Genomic DNA, 24,863 nt, shown 5'->3' with positions numbered 1-24,863 from the left:
ACCAGAGTAAATCTGCTGCAAGCCATGGATTTAGCCTGTAGTGATATAGGTGAGGAATCATGTCAGGGCTGGATACGGCACACAAGAGGCTTCTTCCTCCGTTGCCTCAGGAGGGATGCTTGTGATGTCGACGAAGTGCTCTGGCCTGACCCAGCCCAAAGACAAGAAGAAGCACATTGATCACATGTTTACTCCTTTGATTTTTGTCCCTTTTAGTATTGTATACTGTAGTACAGTGCATTGTAGGCTGTATACTGTACAATGGACACATTGTATGGCCCTGAACATTGTGCTTTCCATTTATTAACAGTACTGACTGCTGAATAGATTTTTGACTGGTTGCAGGTTCATATCAACAAAGAACAAGAATTACAGTATCACAGAGACAAAGGAAAAGTTTGTGAGATGCAGGGTACAGTACTGTAAAAATAGGGGTACAAGGAGGAGGAAGAACAAAAAAACTAAATTGCAAAGAGCAAAGCAGAGTAGTCATTTCTGATCAATTTTGAGCTACTATGATAGAACATGTTTTCGTTCATCAAAAGACAATGACGGAAAAATATGAATATTTTTTTGATTAAAAATGTACCTCTCTCTGAGAATTGTATGTTTTGAACAATGTGTTTTCAATTTTTCAGTGTATTGTTAACTTACTGCTTGAGAGCGTATATCATGCTTTCAGGAAATGGGGCGAGGTTTCAGAAATGGTGTTTTAGCAATTGAGAAAAACTGTAACATGTTTCCCATGCCAATAAAGCCCCTTGAATTGAATTGAGAGACAAAGAGAGAGTGACAGAGAGAGACAAATAGAGAGAGATAGAGAGAGAGAGCAAGAGAGAGAAAGAGAAAGAGAGAGTGACAGACTCCTTCTGCATTATCATTAACAGCAGACTCGTACATTTCCTCAGTAAAAACAATGTACCGAGCAAATTTCAAATTGGCTTTTTACCAAATTACCATAGGACAGACCACTTATTCACCATGCACACCCTAACCGACAAGCAAATAAACCAAAACAAAGGCAAAGTCTTCTCATGCTTCGTTCATTTCAAATAAGCTTTTGACTCAATTTGGCATGAGGGTCTGCTATAGAAATTGATGGAAAGTGGTGTTGGGGTAAAAACACAACATTATAAAATCCATGTACACAAACAACAAGTGTGCGGTTAAAATACACAAAAAACACACATTTCTTTCCACAGGACCGTGGAGGGATGCAGCTTAAGCCAACTAATTGGCGAGGGCACTAGAACAGTCTGCAGCACCCGGCCTCACCCTACTAGAATCTGAAGTGAAATGTCTACTGTTTGCTGATGATCTGGTTCTTCTGTCCCCAACCAAGGAGTAACTACAGCAGTAACCTAGATCTGTCCCCAACCAAGGAGGGCCTACAGCAGCACCTAGATCTGTCCCCAACCAAGGAGTAACTACAGCAGTAACCTAGATCTGTCCCCAACCAAGGAGTAACTACAGCAGTAACCTAGATCTGTCCCCAACCAAGGAGTAACTACAGCAGTAACCTAGATCTGTCCCCAACCAAGGAGTAACTACAGCAGTAACCTAGATCTGTCCCCAACCAAGGAGGACCTACAGCAGCACCTAGATCTGTCCCCAACCAAGGAGGGCCTACAGCAGCACCTAGATCTGTCCCCAACCAAGGAGGGCCTACAGCAGCACCTAGATCTGTCCCCAACCAAGGAGGACCTACAGCAGCACCTAGATCTGTCCCCAACCAAGGAGGACCTACAGCAGCACCTAGATCTGTCCCCAACCATGGAGTAACTACAGCAGTAACCTAGATCTGTCCCCAACCAAGGAGGGCCTACAGCAGCACCTAGATCTGTCCCCAACCAAGGAGTAACTACAGCAGTAACCTAGATCTGTCCCCAACCAAGGAGGACCTACAGCAGCACCTAGATCTGTCCCCAACCAAGGAGGGCCTACAGCAGCACCTAGATCTTCTGCACAGATTCTGTCAGACCTGGGCCCTGACAGTAAATCTCAGTAAGACAAAAATAATGGTGTTCCAAAAAAGGTCCAGTCGCCAAGACCACAAATACAAATTGCATCTAGACACCTCGAGCACACAAAAAACGATACATACCTGAGCCTAAACAACAGCGCCATAGGTAACTTCCACAAAGCTGTGAACGAGCTGAGAGACAAGGCATGAGGCGACTTCCATGCCATCAAAAGGAACATAACATTCGACATACCAATTATGATCTGGCTAAAAATACTTGAATTAGTCATAGAACCCATTGCCCCATGTGTTACGGAGTCTAGTTGATAGGTAATCGACTAGCCGGACTGTTCCCCGGACTCCAGTTGTAGGGATTTGTACAATGCATAACAAGGCTATTGAACCTGACATTGGTGTCTGTCTTTATTCCTTTATCCAACATATCATACAGAAACACCTGTCACGAATATTACCGAAGGTGACTCCCCTTCTTGTTCGGGTGGCGCTCGGCGGTCGTCGTCGCCGGTCTACTAGCTATCGCCGATCCGTTGTTCTGTGTTCGTTTAGTTTTGTCTAATTGGTAGCACCTGTTTCTAGTTTGGTTGTTAGGATAGGGTATATATAGTCTGTTTAGCCCGCTTCTGTTTCGTGCGGGCTTGTTCGTCTGTTTTGTTGGTTGAGTGTATTTTGTTGATTTTTGGGTTACACGCTGTCCGGTTATATTTCTGTTCATTTGTATTTTCACTTTGTATATGCATTGTTTCGGGACATTAAAGCGTGTTGTTTTCCCCACATCTTTGCTCTCTGCGCCTGACTCCACACCTCTTCACTCAATATTGTAACAACACCATGGTTGTGAGGTCTGGGGTCCGCTCACCAACCAAGAATTCACAAAATGGGACAAACATCCAATTGAGATTCTGCAAAAAACATCCTCAGTGTACAACGTAAAACACCAAATAATGCATGCAGAGCAGAATTAGGCCGATACACGCTAATGATCAAAATCCAGAAAAGAGCCGTTAAATTCTATAACCACCTAAAAGGAAGATAACAAAGCCATCACCTACAGAAAGATGCACCTGGAGAAGTGTCCCCTAAGCAAGCTGGTCCTGGGGCTCTGTTCACAAACACAAACAGACTACACAGAGCCCCCTGCTCCACAACAGGTGCTGTGTGTGTTCATATACTCTGAAGGCGACGAGGTGTTGGAGCTGCTGTGAGACTTTCCTACTACACCACTCAAAACTATTTTAAATCACACAAGTTTTGCCTTTGTTTGTGTGTTGTGTGTGTAATCTGACCAACTCGTCTAAATATGGTACTCATTCAAAATGGCTGCCTGTATTTATTTATATTTATTTATATATAAATGTCAACCTGGGTATCTCTCAAACTACTAGCCTATTTTGATTATACATCTGACTACCTGACCCTAGCATTTCACTGCCCCATCTAGATGGAACCCAATCAACAGACAATATCAGTATCATAAAATAATCAAAACCAACACACTAATGATCAGAGACTCCTATACCTCTACCATAACCTCACTATATAACATGACATTAGAAGAAAGACAACCCCTAAATTCTAACCCTTAACCCCTAACAAGCCATAGCCAAATGAGGGAAACACAAACACATAACCATAGAACCGGCAGACAACGTCTCCAAGATAACAATCATGGATAACCAGCAGACAAAGTCCAAGATAATAGTCATGGATAACCAGCAGACAAAGTCCAAGATAACAATCATGGATAACCAGCAGACAAAGTCCAAGATAATAGTCATGGATAACCAGCAGACAAAGTCCAAGATAATAGTCATGGATAACCAGCAGACAAAGTCCAAGATAATAGTAATGGATAACCAGCAGACAAAGTCCAATATAATAATCATGGATAACCAGCAGACAAAGTCCAAGATAATAATCATGGATAACCAGCAGACAAAGTCCAAGATAACAATCATGGATAACCAGCAGACAAAGTCCAAGATAATAGTCATGGATAACCAGCAGACAAAGTCCAAGATAATAGTCATGGATAACTAGCAGACAAAGTCCAAGATAATAATCATGGATAACCAGCAGACAAAGTCCAAGATAATAGTCATGGATAACCAGCAGACAAAGTCCAAGATAATAGTCATGGATAACCAGCAGACAAAGTCCAAGATAATAATCATGGATAACCAGCAGACAAAGTCCAAGATAATAGTCATGGATAACCAGCAGACAAAGTCCAAGATAATAGTCATGGATAACCAGCAGACAAAGTCCAAGATAATAATCATGGATAACCAGCAGACAAAGTCCAAGATAATAATCATGGATAACCAGCAGACAAAGTCCAAGATAATAATCATGGATAACCAGCAGACAAAGTCCAAGATAGTAATCATGGATAACCAGCAGACAAAGTCCAAGATAATAATCATGGATAACCAGCGGACAAGGTCTCCAAGATAATAATAATGGGAACCAGCAGTACCTCTTTGAAGCAAACAAATAATAGCAGACCTCTATGGAAATAAATGCATTACACATACTGTAGACAAAAGGGAATATCTAGATGGACCAGACACACCCAGAGACTCGTCTATCTCCTCTCTAAGATCCACCAAGCACCAGATACCTGGACAGTCCCTTTTGAAGTCCTGAAAGGGAAGACTGATTGTGTCAGACTGTGGGAGTGAGTCCTCACCAGCAGTTGAATTCATTGACTACTTCCTCAATCCCATCTCACAAAGGCACCCCAGTCACATACCACTTCGTAGAGTCCACACCATTCCAGTCCCAGCACATGCATACTTATTCACCAACATAGACATCTCATCAGTCTTGGCAGGTGTCGACTCTGGAGATATCCTGATCCAGAGAGATCATACTCACACCTCAGCTCTGACAATTTGGCTTAAGAAAAATTATGATTTCACATTCAATTATCAACACGACCTACAGATTGGTGGGACAGCGATGGGTAAGACGTTCTCTCTGGCTTATGACATTTATATGGCAGCCTGGGAGTTGACAGCCTTGACTAAATGCCCATTGTTTTATAGATGATACCTGGATGATATCTTCAGGGTGTTGGAACATGATCTGGTACACTTTTCAACGTTCATTGACATTTTCAACAACCATCATCCTATCATAACAGTCAAATATGCCATCCTCCCTCATCAACACAATCAATTAATTGGACACAACAGTATTTTATTCCATGTACTGGCACACACATGGTCTCCCTACACACAAAACTGTACTTCAAGGGCAGACACACACACACACACACACACACACACACACACACACACACACACACACACACACACACACACACACACACACACACACACACACACACACACACACACACACACACACACACACACACACACACACACACACACACACACACACACACACACACACACACACACACACACACACACAACCTACTCCACAAATCCAGCTAACCGCCCCAAGCATCATACATTCACTGACATTGTCAAGTATCAACTCATCCCATTCCATAGACTGTGTACACAACAGATATACTTTCATTCAGCCACACAGACCCTCTTTGGTGCACCGGGGAAGAGGGGATACTCAAAGACGTCATTGAGGTATACAAAGGCGAACACTATGGCAGGCCCTACCAACAACATGTTGCATGTCCCCCTAACACACTGGCAGGCCTTACCAACAACATGTTGCATGTCCCCCTAACACACTGGCAGGCCTTACCAACAACATGTTGCATGTCCCCTAACCCTAACACACCTGCTCCTGACAGGACCACAGGCCTAGATCAGACATTTAACCCTAACCTTAACCTCCATAACTCTCCCTGCAGAACCTGGACCTGGCACTGAATCCTGACCTAGAACATTCCACACCTAATCTGAACCATTTTCCTAATCTGGGCACGCACACCTTCACTGCCCTCCACCCAGCCCCCCTGTCCCTATCCCCCACCCTTCCCTGTCCTCCAACCAGACCCCTGTCCCTATCCCCCACCCCTTCCCTGTCCTCCACCCAGACCCCCTGTCCATATCCCCCACACCTTCACTGCCCTCCACCCAGCCCCCTGTCCCTATCCCCCACACCTTCCCTTCCCTGCCCTCCACCCAGACCCCCTGTCCCTATCCCCCACCCCTTCCCTGTCCTCCACCCAGACCCCCTGTCCATATCCCCCACACCTTCCTGCCCTCCACCCAGACCCCCTGTCCCTATCCCCCACCCCTTCCCTTCCACCCTGACCCCCTCCACCCACCCCCCCTGTCCCTATCCCCCACACCCCTTCCCTGTCCTCCACCCAGACCCCCTGTCCATATCCCCCACCCCTTCCCTGCTCTCCACCCAGACCCCATGTCCATATCCCCCAACCCCTTCCCTGCACTCCACCCAGACCCCCTGTCCATATCCTCCACCCCTTCCCTGTCCTCCCCCAGACCCCCTGTCCATATCCCCCACCCCTTCCCTGCCCTCCACCGAGACCCCCTGTCCATATCCCCCACCCCTTCCCTGCTCTCCACCCAGACCCCATGTCCATATCCCCCAACCCCTTCCCTGCACTCCCCCAGACCCCCTGTCCATATCCTCCACCCCTTCCCTGTCCTCCCCCCAGACCTTAGTCTATGCCGTTCTGACTTTGCTCGTCCATTTATATATTCTCAATTCCATTCTTTACTTAGATTTGTGTGTATTAGGTAGTTGTTGTGGAATTGTTAGATATTACTTGCTAGATATTACTGCTTTTGTGTCTTTATTATCATTAACTGAAGACATAGTTTTTATCAAAGATTCTCTGTAGTAGTATTACGCAATTAGACTGATTAATCATGTAACCATGATTACTAGGAAGTCGGGGCACCAAGGAAAAATATTCAGATTACAAAGTTATAATTTCCTAAAATAACTTTTCAGATATTTTATCTGATCAATTAGTCTTCGAATTAATGAATTATTTACTTTACCTCACGTTAGTCTCTTTCCAAACATCGAAAATGGTTGGTTATCTACACGAACTAAGTCTTCACTATGAGTCATCCATACATCAAATGTCTTAAATCATGTATTTATTACTAACTAAGTAATTCACAGAAATGCATAAACAAACAAACACACAAGGTAAATGTGGTTACATGAAATGATAGGAGAATGTGCCCTAGTGGGCTAAACCGGCATGGCGGCTTGTTAGACAAAAGGGGACTTGGGGGTCGACTAAGAAGTCACTACAGAGTTAATAACTATAACAATTGAAATGCTAATCCTTTACACATGAACGCTCACTGATTTGGGAACAATTGCAATCAATATATATATTTACGCTCAGTGTGTCGTCTTGATCGCTGGTGAAAAGTTTGTTTCTTTTGTAGAATTGTCCATCTCTCTCTCTCCCTCTCTCTCTCGTTTGTGGTTATAGTGGGTAGTTCAGAGTGACATTCATTCATTTTGTTATAGAATGGATGTTTCGGTGGTTGTCGTTCTTCGCGTTCAATGATACCGTAATTAATATCAAAGACTTGTTCTTATTCTGTCGGTATCGATAGTCTAAGAGTTTAACCATGTGGTATAAAATAATGGTCTGCAACCTTTAGCCATCTCGTAATTGAGGTAAGCTCGGTCTGCTGATCGAAAACCTGAGTGGGGGTTTTATTCGGAAGGCAGAAAAGGGCTGTCCCAGGACGCCTGACCCGAACTGGGCTCAGGGGCGGTCCTCTGATTTAGTTCAAATCCAATCCCCTTTTTGAGTTTTCCTTCATTAAATAGTCCAAAATCATATTACACAATTATACAAACAGTATCATACTCACTAATTCATCTTATACAACAATTAGATGTAAACCTTATATCTGAGGCTATTATGGTAATGTGGCCACACTGTCTCCCATAAGCTTCCCCAAATTGTGACAAATAGACCAGTTCGTAGCTGGATTCTTCACCAATCTTTTATACTTTCTCCTGAATATGACATTTGTTTGTACCTCAAGTTCTGTGAGGTGGAAGGAATTGCTTTGTTCTCTATGAAAATGTACTCTCTCTATACTGTGTGTCCATGAGGAGATCCTCAGGAATTTATGATGTCTCTCTGACCACAGCAACCTAGTTGAAGGAGGAAAGGGGGAGGCAGGGAGTGGGAGATGGGACTTGCTATACCCAAAGAGGCCAACGTCATGACACTGCACTGTCGGAGCTAGAAACACATTTCGCTACACCTGTAATAACATCTGCTAAACAGGGTGTTTGTGACCAATAAAATGTGATTTGATTGGATTATTCCTATAGACCTACCTCTAAACCACCTATTGAGCAACAGCACTATAGACAACTCCAACATGGACAATCCACATGCACAAACCTCCAGTTCTACCCCATAACTCATGACTATTCATGAGCACCTCCATGGTCTCTGTCATAAGACGCACACTAAGTCACGACATAGAAACCACTTATTTTTTTGCAGCTCTTAATCCCTTAATCCCTTGGTGTGATCTTTCATTCTTTACTATATTGTTTGTTTATTAAATTATTTTTATATGAATGGTTCTTCTTCTTAATATAATTTCTAATTGTTTACCCTCAGAATGTAATCAATTCCTTGTCTTCCTCTCATCGTTGTCTTCCTCTCATCGCTGTCTTCATCTCATCGTTGTCTTCCTCTCATCGTTGTCTTCCTCTCATCGTTGTCTTCCTCTCATCGTTGTCTTCCTCTCATCGTTGTCTTCCTCTCATCGTTGTCTTCATCTCATTGAAGTGTGTGTGTGTGTGCGCGTGTTTGTGTGTGCGCGTTTTTGTGTGTGTGTGTGTGTGTGTGCGTTTGTGTGTGTGTGTGTGTGTGTGCGTGCGTGTGTGTGTAATAGTGACAGGGATGGAGACGAGTGTACTTTTAATGTCGCCAGACGAGGGCAGGGACCATGGCCCGATTGCATAAAACATCTTAAGGATTTCCCTTAAAGAATAATGTTTTCTTAATTAGGCAGTTGTTTAAGGGTGTTGCATAGAGCTGCTCAAACCTTAGGTCAGGGTCTAATTAAGCAATAAGGCACAAGGGGGTGTACTATATGGCCAATATACCACGGCTAAGGGCTGTTCTTATGCACGACGCAATGCGGAGTGCCTGGATATACAGCCCTTAGCAGTGGTATATTGGCCATATACCACCAACCCCCGAGGTGCCTTATTGCTATTATAAACTGGTTACCCCCAACGTAGCTAGAGCTGTAAAAATAAATGTTTTGTCATACACGTGGTATACGGTCTGATATACCACGACTGTCAGCCAAACAGCATTCAGGGCTCGAGCCACCCAGGTTGAAGGCATAAAGAGTCTCTGGTTACTATGGAGATGGTGAATTAAGAAGAGAGTGTCCAGAGAAGACAAGGACGAGGGCAGAGGGATTGGATGGGGCTTTAGGTATGGCTTGGGGTTGTTGCTATGCTTATAGGAGTGAACAGGGTAGTTCCGAAGAGGCAGGGATTTTTTTGAACCCAATGGCATGGTGTGTGGATGGGAGATCGTGATGATCGGGAGGGTAAGTACGTGCTTCGGATGGGTCCTAAGGCAGGGACAGCTGTGATTGTGTGTTAATGTGTCGAGTGTGACAGAGTATGAGTGGGTTTAGGGGCTGAGGGACAGACATGGACACTGGATGGGACCCAAGGCAGGGTTGACTGAACAAGGAGATGGGAGGAACAGGCAATGGGGACAGGGATGCTGTTGTCTAAAAGCAAGCCTGTGTGTGTGTGTGCATGCGTGCGTGCGTGCGTGCGCGTGCATGGTGGGATGTCCCTTCTGCAGAACTGTCTGTATGGGTTTCCACAGCACACGTGTGTGTGACAGAGGGGGTCAATGACCCAAACCCGGCTCATTTAATCCCAACCATTGTGTTGTCATAATGCTTCAGCAAATGTACATTATCCCAGGGGCTTTGGAAGACACAATGTAAGGATCATAATTTATGTCCCTCTAACTGACCTGAATGCCTCTGCTGATCCTACAGCTGTTGTATGCAGTAATCATGTGCCTATGAACCAGATTGATACTGTTAGCACTGAGGCGGTGTGTCCGAGTCGGAAGTCCACTGTGTGCAGCTCACCCTGCACTAACATAAATAACATGAGCATGTCTACCTCTACTAAGCTTCCCAGTAAAAGCAATGAAAACAGTCAAGCATCCCAGAAAAGTGTTTAAAAATAGCCCACGTTAACATATGTAGCTTAGTAAACAAGGTTCATGAAATCAATAATTTCTAGTAACAGATTATATTGTTATTCTGACAATCACTGAAACTCACTTAGACAATACCTTTGATGATACAGTGATAGCAATACATGGTTATCACATTTACAGAAAATAAATGCCAAAGGCGGAGGTGTTGCTGTTTATATTCAGAAACAACAACAAACAAAAAAAATGACGTTGCGTTTTAAAACTGTGTTTTTCCTGGATCACACACTTTTCATAGATCGATATTTAGGGTATATATGGACCGATTTAATCGAAAAAAGACCCAATAGTGATGTTTATGGGACATATAGGAGTGCCAACAAAGAAGCTCGAAGGTAATGAATGTTTTACATTTTATTTCTGCGTTTTGTGTAGCGCCGGCTATGCTAATTATTTTGTTTATGTCCCCTTCGGGTATTTCGGGGTGTTGCATGCTATCAGATTATAGCTTCTCATGCTTTCGCCGAAAAGCATTTTTAAAAAAATCGGACTTGTCGGCTGGATTCACAACGAGTGTAGCTTTAATTCAGTACCCTGCATGTGTGTTTTAATGAACGTTTGAGTTTTAACGAGTGCTATTAGCATTTAGCGTAGCGCATTTGCATTTCCAGATGGCTAGATGGCACGCCTGCATGTCGGGTGGGCTTAAGAGGTTAAAAGTTGCGATCTTACACCGTCGGACTTTGAGGTACCCAGCGTCACAGCTTCATTGCTCCAGACCACCACAAGGGGGAGTTAGAGCACTCATTATGCATTTGGGTCCCAAGGTTTTTATATGATCAATCATATCGAGTGGTTCCAATGAGGAATTTGAAGAGGACCACCCGTGACTTCAGCAAAGATTGCTGACAAAACATTACGGGGAAGCAAATGTATGTCGTTATAACGTCATAACGAGTCAAGCAAAATATTTACATTTGAGAGGAATATGTTAGTTAATGTAGAGACAAACAATTGTGCATATATTTTTGACAAAGTTAATTTACGAAACTCACTAATTAGGAAGTTTTTTTTCAGCCATATTGTCACGTTCGTTATAAGGATCGGACCAAGGCACAGGGTGGTATGTGTACATTCTTATTAATTTAAAGAATAAACACTGAACAAACTAACAAAACGAACCGTGAAGCTATACAAACGAGTGCTGACAAGCAACTACACATAAACAAGATCCCACAAACAGTAAAGGGAAATGGCTACCTAAATATTATCCCCAATCAGAGAGAACGATAAACAGCTGCCTCTGATTGGGAACCATATCAGGCCACCATCGACATACAAATCACCTAGACCTACAAAAACCCTAGACATACAAAAAACTAGACAATACAAAAACTAGCGTACCCACCCTAGTCACACCCGGACCTAACCAAAACATAAGGAAAACAGAGATATCTCAGGTCAGGGCGTGACACATATCCAATACCAGGTGTATCAAACTCAGTCGTTATAGCAAGCAGGGAACAGGTTTTGAACCCTCAACATTCTAGCCCGAAGTCCAGCACACTATCGACTGTGCCCAAATGTATTAATTGGGGTTGGGGCCGATTGTGGCTAAAAACACTTTATCAATTGGAATCTTTAACGTGGAAAGGGGGAAAAGTATTATTATTAGTTTTCACAAGCATAGCAGATAGATACAAATTATGTGTGACATTGTGGTTAAAAGAAAAAAATGTAGCCAATCATGCAAATGATTGCAAGACTGCAAACTCTCCTTCCAGACTCACATCAAACATCTCCAATCGAAAATCAAATCAAGAGTCGGCTTTCTATTCCGCAACAAAGCCTCCTTCACTCACGCCGCCAAGCTTACCCTAGTAAAACTGACTATCCTACCGATCCTCGACTTCGGCGATGTCATCTACAAAATGGCTTCCAACACTCTACTCAGCAAACTGGATGCAGTCTATCACAGTGCCATCCGTTTTGTCACTAAAGCACCTTATACCACCCACCACTGCGACTTGTATGCTCTAGTCGGCTGGCCCTCACTACATATTCGTCGCCAGACCCACTGGCTCCAGGTCATCTACAAGTCCATGCTAGGTAAAGCTCCGCCTTATCTCAGTTCACTGGTCACGATGGCAACACCCATCCATAGCACGCGCTCCAGCAGGTGTATCTCACTGATCATCACTAAAGCCAACACCTCATTTGGCCGCCTTTCGTTCCAGTACTCTGCTGCCTGTGACTGGAACGAATTGCAAAAATCGCTGAAGTTGGAGACTTTTATCTCCCTCACCAACTTCAAACATCAGCTATCCGAGCAGCTAACCGATCGCTGCAGCTGTACATAGTCTATTGGTAAATAGCCCACCCATTTTCACCTACCTCATCCCCATACTGTTTTTATACTGTTTTTTTATTTATTTACTTTTCTGCTCTTTTGCACACCAATATCTCTACCTGTACATGACCATCTGATCATTTATCACTCCAGTGTTAATCTGCAAAATTGTATTATTCGCCTACCTCCTCATGCCTTTTGCACACATTGTATATAAACTGCCCATTTTTTTCTACTGTGTTATTGACTTGTTAATTGTTTACTCCATGTGTAACTCTGTGTTGTCTGTTCACACTGCTATGCTTTATTTTGGCCAGGTCGCAGTTGCAAATGAGAACTTGTTCTCAACTAGCCTACCTGGTTAAACAAAGGTGAAATAAAAATAAAAATGATTCCTATTAGCAGGACAACAGGCTTTTTAAAGACCGGCTACTGTTGTGAAAATCCCTCAACTTGCAATGTAGTTGATGCTTAAGTGTTACATTTCTAACTCAAAACAGCATTTCTTCATCAACATCTTTATGCTTTGTTAATTCATCTTCTTGATCTTCTTCCTTTCTTTTGTAGCAATTTTGAGCAAATTGCTCAAGGGAAACGGTTGATTCGTCTGTGAAGATGACGTTATTGAATGTCTCGCCAGCTTTGTGTCACGTTCATCGTATGAAGGAGACCAAGGCGCAGAGTGGTATGCGTACATTATCTTTATTAAAAGAATGAACATCGAACAAAATAACAAAATAACAAACGAAACGTGAAGCTGTACAATAAAGTGCTGACAGGCACTACACATAGGCAAGATCCCACACCAGAAAGTGGGAAAAAAGACCTGCCTAAATATGATCCCCAATCAGAGACAACGATAAACAGCTATCTCTGATTGGGAACCATATCAGGCCAACATAGACATACAAAAAGTCTAGACATACAAAAAACCCTAGACATACAAAAACCTAGAGTACCCACCCTAGTCACACCCTGACCTAAACAAAATATATAGAAAAAAGAGATATCTAAAGTCAGGGAACCATATCAGGCCAACATAGACATACAAAAACTAGAGTACCCACCCTAGTCACACCCTGACCTGAACAAAATATATAGAAAACAGAGATATCTAAAGTCAGGGCGTGACAGTACCCCCCAAGTGTAAAAAAAAGAACATTCAAATGCAGATGTTTATATTTCACTTAATCTCAATTTGGGATATTGGTTAGACAATAATTCAAAAATTAGGGTGCAGAAATGCAATGCTCTTAGCGTAACCTTTATTTAACTAGGCACGTCAGTTATGAACACATTCCTATTTACAAGGACAGCCTACTCCTTCCTCGTAAATAGCCCAGTACTGTACTGCCCACCGGCATTTTCCGTTCCAGCAAGTACCAGTCAAAAGTTTGGACACACCTACTAATTTCAGGATTTTTTGGTATTTTTTACTATTTTCTACATTGTAGAATAATAGTGAAAACATCACAACTCTGAAATAAAGAACACATTCCTATTTACAAGGACAACCTACTCCTTTCTCCCCAATGGGGATTTGAACCCTGGTCCCCCGCGTGTCGCTTTGGATAAAAGCGTCTGCTAAATGGCATATATAACTATATATATATATAACTACAGACATGGCCTGCTCTCCATTATGTAAGGCATTAGGTACTTTCCCATGTTTACTACAGTATGCATTGTAGACTGCACAGTAGCCTAATAAACAAATAAACTCATTTTGTTAATTAATAAAATAATAAAAAAATACTCTTTCAGAATGCAAATGTTGATTTAGTTTTTGATCCATAACGAATTACTATGGGTATAAATGTTACTGATTTACAGAAATATTGCAACAAAGTTGTCTAATGAAGGCAAACAATTTAGAATCCTCCAATCCTGTAGCCTACTCCCGACCGTCATGTTGTACATCGCCATATTTTCCATACCATTCTAACCTAACGGAATTAACGTGGGCTAATGGTTCCCTTTACTGCCTCAAATAGCCAACCAATCAACCTGTTACCAACCCTTAGTAAACCTTTGGAAAAAATGGTGTTTGACCAGATACAATGCTATTTTACAGTAAACAAATTGACAACAGACTTTCAGCATGCTCATAGGGAAGGACACTCAACAAGCATAGCACTACCACAAATGACTGTTTATAAAAAGATTGTGGGGGCTGTTTTGTTATATTTCAGTGCGGCTTTTGACATTATCGATCATAGTCTGCTGCTGGAAAAACGTATATGTTATGGCTTTACACCCCCTGCTATATTGTGGATAAAGAATGCCTTTTCTAACAGCACACAGAGGGTGTTTTTTCATGGAAGCCTCTCCAGCAAAATCCAGGTGGAATCAGGAATTCCCCACGGTAGCTGTCTAGGCCCCTTACTTTTTTCAATCTTTACTAACGACATGCCACTGGATTTGGGTAAAGCCAGTTTGTCTATGTAAGCGGATGACTCAACACTATACACGTCAGCTACTACATCAACTGAAATGACTGCAGCACTTAACAAAGAGCTGCAGTTAGTTTCAGAATAGGTGGCAAGAAATAAGTTGGTCCTAAATATTTCAAAAAACTTAAAGCATTGCATTTGGTATAAATCATTCACTGAACCCTAAACCTCAACTAAATCTTGTAATAACTAATGTGTAAATTAAGCAAGTAGAGGTGATTAAGCTAAGCTACTTTGAGTAACCCTGGATTGAGGCAGCAGGGTAGCCTAGTGGTTAGAGCGTTGGACTAGTAACCAGAAGGTTGCAAGTTCAAACCCCCCAGCTGACAAGGTACAAATCTGTCGTTCTGCCCCTGAACAGGCAGTTAACCCACTTTTCCTAGGCAGTCATTGAAAATAAGAATTTAGTTATAAAGGTAATTACAAAAAAAATAATTGAAAACGGTCATGGTCAAAGAAGTCTGTCCATAATAAAGCGCTGCTCTGCCTTAACAGCACTATCAACAAGGCAGACCTTACAGGCCCTAGTTTTGTCACACCTGGATGACTGTTCAGGTAGTCAGACAATGGGAGTGGCCAGAATGACATAAATATTAAATTCCACAAAGTTTGCTGCTTCAGTGTCTTTAGATATTTTTGTCAGATGTTACTATGGAATACTGAAGTATAATTACAAACATTTCATAAGTGTCAAAGGCTTTTATTGACAATCACATGAAGTTGATGCAAAGAGTAAATATTTGCATTGTTGACCATTCTTTTTCAAGACCTCTGCAATCCGCTCTGGCATGCTGTCAATTAACTTCTGGGCCACATCCTGACTGATGGCAGCCTATTCTTGCATAATCAATGCTTGGAGTTTGGTTTGTCCACCTGCCTCTTGAGGAATAACCACAGGTTCTCAATAGGATTAAGACCTGGGGAGTTTCCTGGCCATGGACCCAAAATATTGAGGTTTTGTTCCCTGAGCCACTTAGTTATCACTTTTTCCTTATGGCAAGGTGCTCCATCATGCTGGAAAAGGCATTGTTCTCAGAGGATGTGTTGGTACCATTCTTTATTCATGGCTGTGGTCTTAGGCTAAATTGTGAGTGAGCCCACTCCCCTGGCTGAGAAGCAACCCCACACATGAATGGTCTCAGGATGCTTTACTGTTTGCATGACACAGGATTGATGGTTGCGCTTACCTTGTCTTCTCCGGACAAGCTTTTTTCCGGACAAGCTTTTTTCCAGATGCCCCAAACAATCGGAAAGGGGATTCATCAGAGAAAATGACTTTACCCCAGCTCTCAGCAGTCCAATCCCTGTACCTTTTGCAGAATATCAGTCTGTCCCTGATGTTTTTCCTGGAGAGAAGTGGCTTCTTGGCTGCCCTTCTTGACACCAGGCCATCCTCCAAAAGTCTTCGCCTCACTGTGCCCGCAGATGCACTCACACCTGCCTGCTGCCATTCCTGATCAAGCTCTGTACTGGTGGTGCCCCAATCCTGCAGCTGAATCAACTTTAGTGCTTGTTGGACTTTCTTGGGCCTTCTTCACAACACTTTAACCGCTCTCCTTGAAGTTCTTGATGATCCGAAAAATGGTTGATTTAGGTGCAATCTTACTGGCAGCATAATCCTTGCTTGTGAAGCAAATGAAATGATGACGGCACATGTGTCCTTACAGGTAACCATGGTTGACAGAGGAAGAACAATGATTCCAACCACCACCCTCCCTTGGCTTCCAGTCTGTTATTCGAACTCAATCAGCATGACAGAGTGATCTCCAGCCTTGTCCTTGTCAACACTCACACCTGTGTTAACAAGAGAATCACTGATATGATGCCAGCTGTTCCTTTTGTGGCAGGGCTGAAATGCAGTGGATTTTTTTGGGGGGGGGATTCAGTTCATTTGCATGGCAAAGAGGGACTTCACAATAAATTGCAATTCATCTGATCACTGTTCATAACATGGTGGAGTATATGCAATTTGCCATCATTCAAACTGAGACAGCAGACTTTGTGAAAATTAATATTTGTGTCATTCTCAAAACTTTTGGCCACGACTGTACTACTAGAGCCATGACTACATGGAACTCTATTCCACATCAAGTACCTCATGCAAACAGTAAAATTCAATTAAGAATCCGGATAAAAATATGCCTTAGGGAACAGTGGGGGCTGTGAAGCCATAGGCACAGACACATGCATACACACACACGATAACAGACGCATTATACACACATGTGTAGTGGGGCGGCAGGTAGTTTAGTGGTCAGAGCTTTGGGCCAGTAACCGAAAGGTTGGTGGATCGAATCCCCGCGCTGACATGGTAAAAATCTGTCATTATGTCCCTGAACAAAACAGTTAACTCACTGTTCCTAGGCCGTCATTGTAAATAAGAATTTGTTCTTAACTAACTTGCCTAGTTAAAAATTAAAATGTACCCATAGATTTTGTGTGGTAGAGGTGTAAGAGCCCGAGGGCTAACTTAAGTGTTGGGAAATATTTTGCGAATGTATTGTAATTACATTTACATTTACATTTAAGTCATTTAGCAGACGCTCTTATCCAGAGCGACTTACAAATTGGTGCATTCACCTTATGACATCCAGTGGAACAGCCACTTTACAATAGTGCATCTACATATTTTAAGGGGGGGTGAGAAGGATTACTTTATCCTATCCTAGGTATTCCTTAAAGAGGTGGGGTTTCAGGTGTCTCCGGAAGGTGGTGATTGATTCCGCTGTCCTGGCGTCGTGAGGGAGTTTGTTCCACCATTGGGGAGCCAGAGCAGCGAACAGTTTTGACTGGGCTGAGCGGGAACTATACTTCCTCAGTGGTAGGGAGGCGAGCAGGCCAGAGGTGGATGAACGCAGTGCCCTTATTTGGGTGTAGGGCCTGATCAGAGCCCTAATGTTTATTTATTTTTTTACAACTGCCTACATTTTGCTGTACCCCAGGAAGAGGAGCTGCTTCTTTGGCAGGAACTAATGGGGATCCATAATAAACCCCAGGAAGAGGAGCTGCTTCTTTGGCAGGAACTAATGGGGATCCATAATAAACCCCAGGAAGAGGAGCTGCTTCTTTGGCAGGAACTAATGGGGATCCATAATAAACCCCAGGAAGAGGAGCTGCTTCTTTGGCAGGAACTAATGGGGATCCATAATAAACCCCAGGAAGAGTAGCTGCTCCTTTGGCAGGAACTAATGGGGATCCATAATAAACCCCAGGAAGAGGAGCTGCTTCTTTGGCAGGAACTAATGGGGATCCATAATAAACCCCAGGAAGAGGAGCTGCTTCTTTGGCAGGAACTAATGGGGATCCATAATAAACCCCAGGAAGAGGAGCTGCTCTTTGGCAGGAACTAATGGGGATCCATAATAAACCCCAGGAAGAGGAGCTGCTTCTTTGGCAGGAACTAATGGGGATCCATAATAAACCCCAGGAAGAGGAGCTGCTTCTTTGGCAGGAACTAATGGGGATCCATAATAAACCCCAGGAAGAGGAGCTGCTTCTTTGGCAGGAACTAATGGGGATCCATAATAAACCCCAGGAAGAGGAGCTGCTTCTTTGGCAGGAACTAATGGGGATCCATAATAAACCCCAGGAAGAGGAGCTGCTTCTTTGGCAGGAACTAATGGGGATCCATAATAAACCCCAGGAAGAGGAGCTGCTTCTTTGGCAGGAACTAATGGGGATCCATAATAAACCCCAGGAAGAGGAGCTGCTGCTTTGGCAGGAACTAATGGGGATCCATAATAAACCCCAGGAAGAGGAGCTGCTCCTTTGGCAGGAACTAATGGGGATCCATAATAAACCCCAGGAAGAGTAGCTGCTCCTTTGGCAGGAACTAATGTGGATACATAATAAATACACCTACATGGCCCTACATTAGTACGATGTTCTAGCAAGGATCTATTTATACAACCTTCATCTTCCCACAGAGACAATGCTTTCTCTGTCCCTGTGTCTCTCTCTCTCTGTCGCTATCTATCTGTCTATCTATCTATCTATCTATCTATCTATCTATCTATCTATCTATCTATCTATCTATCTATCTATCTATCTATCTATCTATCTATCTATCTATCTATCTATCTATCTATCTATCTATCTATCTGTCCCTGTGCGTCTCTCTCTGTCCCCGTGTGTCTCTCTCTGTCGCTATCTATCTATCTATCTATCTATCTATCTATCTATCTATCTATCTATCTATCTATCTATCTATCTATCTATCTATCTATCTATCTATCTATCTATATATCTATCTATCTATCTATCTATCTATCTATCTATCTATCTATCTATCTATCTATCTATCTATCTATCTATCTATCTATCTATCTATCTATCTATCTATCTATCTATCTATCTATCTATCTATCTTTCGGTGTCCTGTGTGAATTTAAGTGTCCTCTCTCTAATTCTCTCTTTCTCTCTTTATTTCTCTCTCTCAGAGGACCTGAGCCCTAGGACCATGCCTCAGGACTACCTGACATGATGACTCCTTGCTGTCCCCAGTCCACCTGGCCGTGCTGCTGCTCCAGTTTCAACTGTTCTGCCTTATTATTATTTGACCATGCTGGTCATTTATGAACATTTGAACATCTTGGCCATGTTCTGTTATAATCTCCACCCGGCACAGCCAGAAGAGGACTGGCCACCCCACATAGCCTGGTTCCTCTCTAGGTTTCTTCCTAGGTTTTGGCCTTTCTAGGGAGTTTTTCCTAGCCACCGTGCTCCGTCCCTGTGTCTCTCTCTTGGTCCCTGAGTCTCTCTCTCTGTCCTTGTGTCTCTCTCTCTGTGCCGTAGCTAAGGGGACTACATTACGCAGACCGCAGGGCAGGCTGGCCCTACCACACATCTAAGTGGCACGCAGAGATTTTACAGCGAGCACACTCTGAAACACATAACTAACTTTGTGTCTGCTGAAGATAAGAGTAGATGTAGAGCAGTAGAAACCAGAGGTTAAAGACTGTATCAATTTCCTGTCTCCGTGAAACCAACTAGAAAAAAATATTAGGAAATTATGGTCTTACCTCGTCTGTAATCTGACCACCAAACGTTACCCAGGTACCTGAAACAGAGACAGAGGAAGAGAGCACACACACACACACACACACACACACACACACACACACACACACACACACACACACACACACACACACACACACACACACACACACACACACACACACACACACACACACACACACACACACACACACACACACACACACACACACACACACACACACACACAGCTGTTAGAAGTTGTAGCATCACAGTATCGGGGAAACTCCTGCATGTACATCACTGCCCAGTCCTTGACCTAGGTAGGAGCTCAATACTGCTCCAGATCCTGTTCCTTTTATCGAATATTAGCTCAAAAGTATTGATGAGTACCGGCACATCAATATAAACAGTACCGGCACATCAATATAAACAGTACCGGCACATCAATATAAACAGTACCGGCACATCAATATAAACAGTACCGGCACATCAATATAAACAGTACCGGCACATCAATATAAACAGTACCGGCACATCAATATAAACAGTACCGGCACATCAATATAAACAGTACCGGCACATCAATATAAACAGTACCGGCACATCAATATAAACAGTACCGGCACATCAATATAAACAGTACCGGCACATCAATATAAACAGTACCGGGACATCAATATAAACAGTACCGGCACATCAATATAAACAGTACCGGCACCTATTTCAGTCCAAGTCAAACCCTTTACATGCCATTGGCAGAATCCCAGACGTTGTGCAGACAGTTACTAAACGTATGTTAAAGGCTGAGACTGGGATGTCAGAGGGAGTCATTCCTACAGGCCTTTCCTCTGAGGCAACAGCACTGAGCCCAGACAGAATAAGCTGCCGGTACAAATCTGCCTGTCAGGAGAGCAGCATGCAAGCAGAGTGCATACAGTGTCTGTCTGTGTGTGGGCGTACGTGGGGGGTGTGTGTGTGTGTGTGTGTGTGTGTGTGTGTGTGTGTGTGTGTGTGTGTGTGTGTGTGTGTGTGTGTGTGTGTGTGTGTGTGTGTGTGTGTGTGTGTGTGTGTGTGTGTGTGTGTGTGTGTGTGTGTGTGTGTTTATGGGGGGGGGTACGTGTGTGTGTGTGTGTGTCTGTGTCTGTGTGTGTGCGCGTGTGTCTGTGTCTGTGTGTGTGCGCGTGTGTATGCGTGCAATCCCATACTCATGACAGCCCTCTAAATACCAAAGACAGGTCAGACAGAAGGCTAACTCATGAACCTGTAAAGACGTTGCATCACACTCCTAACGTTGCATCACACTCCTAACCTGAGGTATGGATGTACAGTTGCTATGGACAGGGGTAATAGTTAGGGGTTTTAGACACAGTGGAAGTAGTTGTGGTTGGGTGGTATCCAGGGGAATATTTCAATATACTCAGTATATTGGGGCGGCAGGGTATCCTAGTGGTTAGAGCATTGGACTAGTAACCGAAAGGTTGCAAGTTCAAATCCCAGAGCTGACAAGGTACAAAATCTGTCGTTCTGCCCTTGAACAGGCAGTTAACGCACTGTTCGTAGGTGTCATTGAAAATAAGAATTTGTTCTTAACTGACTTGCCTAGTAAAATAAAGGTAAAATAAAAATTGGTATGTCACCTAGTAATAGGAACACCTTAAAACACCAACAGGAAGGAGGAGCAGCACTGCCAAATTAAACTATTGCTGCTAACTTGAGTGGAGGAAAGTATTACAGAGTGGAGAATATAGGTATTAACAGAGTGGAGAATATAGGTACTAACAGAGTGGAGAATATAGGTATTAACAGAGTGGAGAATATAGGTACTAACAGAGTGGAGAATATAGGTATTAACAGAGTGGAGAATATAGGTACTAACAGAGTGGAGAATATAGGTACTAACAGAGTGGAGAATATAGGTACTAACAGAGTGGAGAATATAGGTACTAACAGAGTGGAGAATATAGGTACTAACAGAGTGGAGAATATAGGTACTAACAGAGTGGAGAATATAGGTACTAACAGAGTGGAGAATATAGGTATTAACAGAGTGGAGAATATAGGTACTAACAGAGTGGAGAATATAGGTACTAACAGAGTGGAGAATATAGGTACTAACAGGGAGAATATAGTGGAGAATATAGGTACTAACAGAGTGGAGAATATAGGTATTAACAGAGTGGAGAATATAGGTACTAACAGAGTGGAGAATATAGGTACTAACAGAGTGGAGAATATAGGTACTAACAGAGTGGAGAATATAGGTACTAACAGAGTGGAGAATATAGGTATTAACAGAGTGGAGAATATAGGTACTAACAGAGTGGAGAATATAGGTACTAACAGAGTGGAGAATATAGGTACTAACAGAGTGGAGAATATAGGTATTAACAGAGTGTAGAATATAGGTACTAACAGAGTGGAGAATATAGGTACTAACAGAGTGGAGAATATAGGTACTAACAGAGTGGAGAATATAGGTATTAACAGAGTGGAGAATATAGGTACTAACAGAGTGGAGAATATAGGTACTAACAGAGTGGAGAATATAGGTACTAACAGAGTGGATAATATAGGTACTAACAGAGTGGAGAATATAGGTACTAACAGAGTGGAGAATATAGGTACTAACAGAGTGGAGAATATAGGTACTAACAGAGTGGATAATATAGGTACTAACAGAGTGGAGAATATAGGTACTAACAGAGTGGAGAATATAGATACTAACAGAGTGGAGAATATAGGTACTAACAGAGTGGAGAATATAGTCCCACTGCCCACCTCAACTTGTCTGCTCTGAGACCTCATCCCAGTCCTGTCCCACTGCCCACCTCCACCTGTCTGCTCTGAGACCTCATCCCAGTCCTGTCCCACCTGTCTGCTCACAGGAGACACAGCTGACACCAGGGAGACACAGAAGGCACAGGAGACACAGCTGATACCAGTGAGACACAGGAGTTACAGGAGACACAGCTGACACCAGGGAGACACAGGAGACACAGAAGACACAGGAGTTACAGGAGACACAGCTGACACCAGGGAGACGCAGGAGAGACAGGAGACACCAGGGAGACACAGCTGACACCTCGGAGACACAGGAGACACAGCTGACACCAGGTAGACACAGGAGACACAGCTGATACCAGTGAGACACAGGAGACACAGCTGACACCAGGTAGACACAGGAGACACAGCTGATACCAGTGAGACACAGGAGAGACAGGAGACACAGCTGACACCAGGTAGACACAGGAGACACAGCTGACACCAGGGAGACAGGAGACACAAGAGACAGGAGACACCAGGGAGACACAACTGACACCAGGGAGACACAGGAGACACAGCTGACACCAGGGAGACACAGGAGACACAGCTGACACCAGGTAGACACAGGAGACACAGCTGACACCAGGGAGACAGGAGACACAAGAGACAGGAGACACCAGGGAGACACAGCTGACACCAGGGAGACACAGGAGAGACAGCTGACACCAGGGAGACAGGAGACACAAGAGACAGGAGACACAGCTGACACCAGGTAGACACAGGAGACACAGCTGACACCAGGGAGACAGGAGACACAAGAGACAGGAGACACCAGGGAGACACAGCTGACACCAGGGAGACACAGGAGAGACAGCTGACACCAGGGAGACACAGGAGACACAGCTGACACCAGGGAGACACAGGAGAGACAGCTGACACCAGGGAGACACAGGAGAGACAGCTGACACCAGGGAGACACAGGAGACACAGCTGACACCAGGGAGACACAGGAGACACAGCTGACACCAGGGAGACACAGGAGACACAGCTGACACCAGGGAGAGACAGGAGAGACAGCTGACACAAGGGAGACACAGGAGACACAGCTGACACCAGGGAGACACAGGAGACACAGCTGACACCAGGGAGAGACAGGAGAGACAGCTGACACCAGGGAGACACAGGAGACACAGCTGACACCAGGGAGAGACAGGAGAGACAGCTGACACCAGGGAGACACAGGAGACACAGGAGACAGGAGACACAGGAGACACAGGAGAGACAATGGGAGTAAAAATACCAGGTCAGAAAGTGTTGATGGATCAGTTTACACTGATCAATTTCTCCCTCACTTCTGTTGCCTGTTTACTAGCCAAGTAGCATGAGGAAAACACACACACACTTTGTGTCCTCCCTCTCAGCCAATTAGCAATGGAGAAAGCCAGAACCGCAGTGAGGTACTTATCGACCGTATTGCAGAACAACCGTAAATCGACTGGATGTATAAGCGCTAACCGGTTCGGTAATTGTACATTTACAATAGGGCAGTTAATTCTTACCAGGGATTTCTCATATTGATTCGTTCAATCTATCAAAACACTATCAGCGGAATTCAGGACTGCAGTGTACTGTACCGAGAGCAGAGATTGGCCATGAATCAAAAACACCATTTTGTTTTATCTTCTTTATTGAACAAGAATAATCAACTTATTTCATGTATGTCTGACATAAAAGTGCCAGTGTTGGCGAATTAGCTCATTTTTGTCCGTTTTTCTTCTGGGAAGACGAAGCACAGCCAACCTGAAGAGTAGTCTGCAGTTCACAGCATTCATCCAATATACAACCAATCACCAAGCCCTGAGCTAACAACTACACAATGTAACCCACAGAGCTACCAAACATGTCCTACACAGTGAAGCTCTTCAGAACATTTACATTACATTTACATTTAAGTCATTTAGCAGACGCTCTTATCCAGAGCGACTTACAAATTGGTGCATTCACCTTATGACATCCAGTGGAACAGTCACTTTACAATAGTGCATCTAAAACTTAAAGGCAAGCACCATGGTCTTGTAGCGGATGCGAGCTTCAACTGGAAGCCAGTGGAGAGAACGGAGGAGCGGGGTGACGTGAGAGAACTTGGGAAGG

General features: G+C 43.6%; 1 protein-coding gene across 3 annotated transcripts in view; it reads right to left on the bottom strand.

Moving 5' to 3' along the window:
- LOC123992517 (voltage-gated potassium channel subunit beta-1-like) overlaps positions 1–24,863 on the bottom strand; it is a 202,205-nt gene that overhangs the window by 52,405 nt on the left and 124,937 nt on the right. For all 3 annotated transcript variants that reach the window (XM_046293715.1, XM_046293716.1, XM_046293717.1), the window contains one exon: positions 19,970–20,007. In XM_046293715.1, coding sequence (XP_046149671.1) covers positions 19,970–20,007 — 38 coding nt within the window. The remainder of the gene's footprint in view (positions 1–19,969; positions 20,008–24,863) is intronic.

This window comes from Oncorhynchus gorbuscha, linkage group LG13 (genome assembly GCF_021184085.1).
Source record: "Oncorhynchus gorbuscha isolate QuinsamMale2020 ecotype Even-year linkage group LG13, OgorEven_v1.0, whole genome shotgun sequence".
NCBI classification, from domain to species: domain Eukaryota; kingdom Metazoa; phylum Chordata; class Actinopteri; order Salmoniformes; family Salmonidae; genus Oncorhynchus; species Oncorhynchus gorbuscha.
Note: the sequence above shows the minus strand (reverse complement) of the source record. Positions and strands in the feature narration are given on the sequence as shown.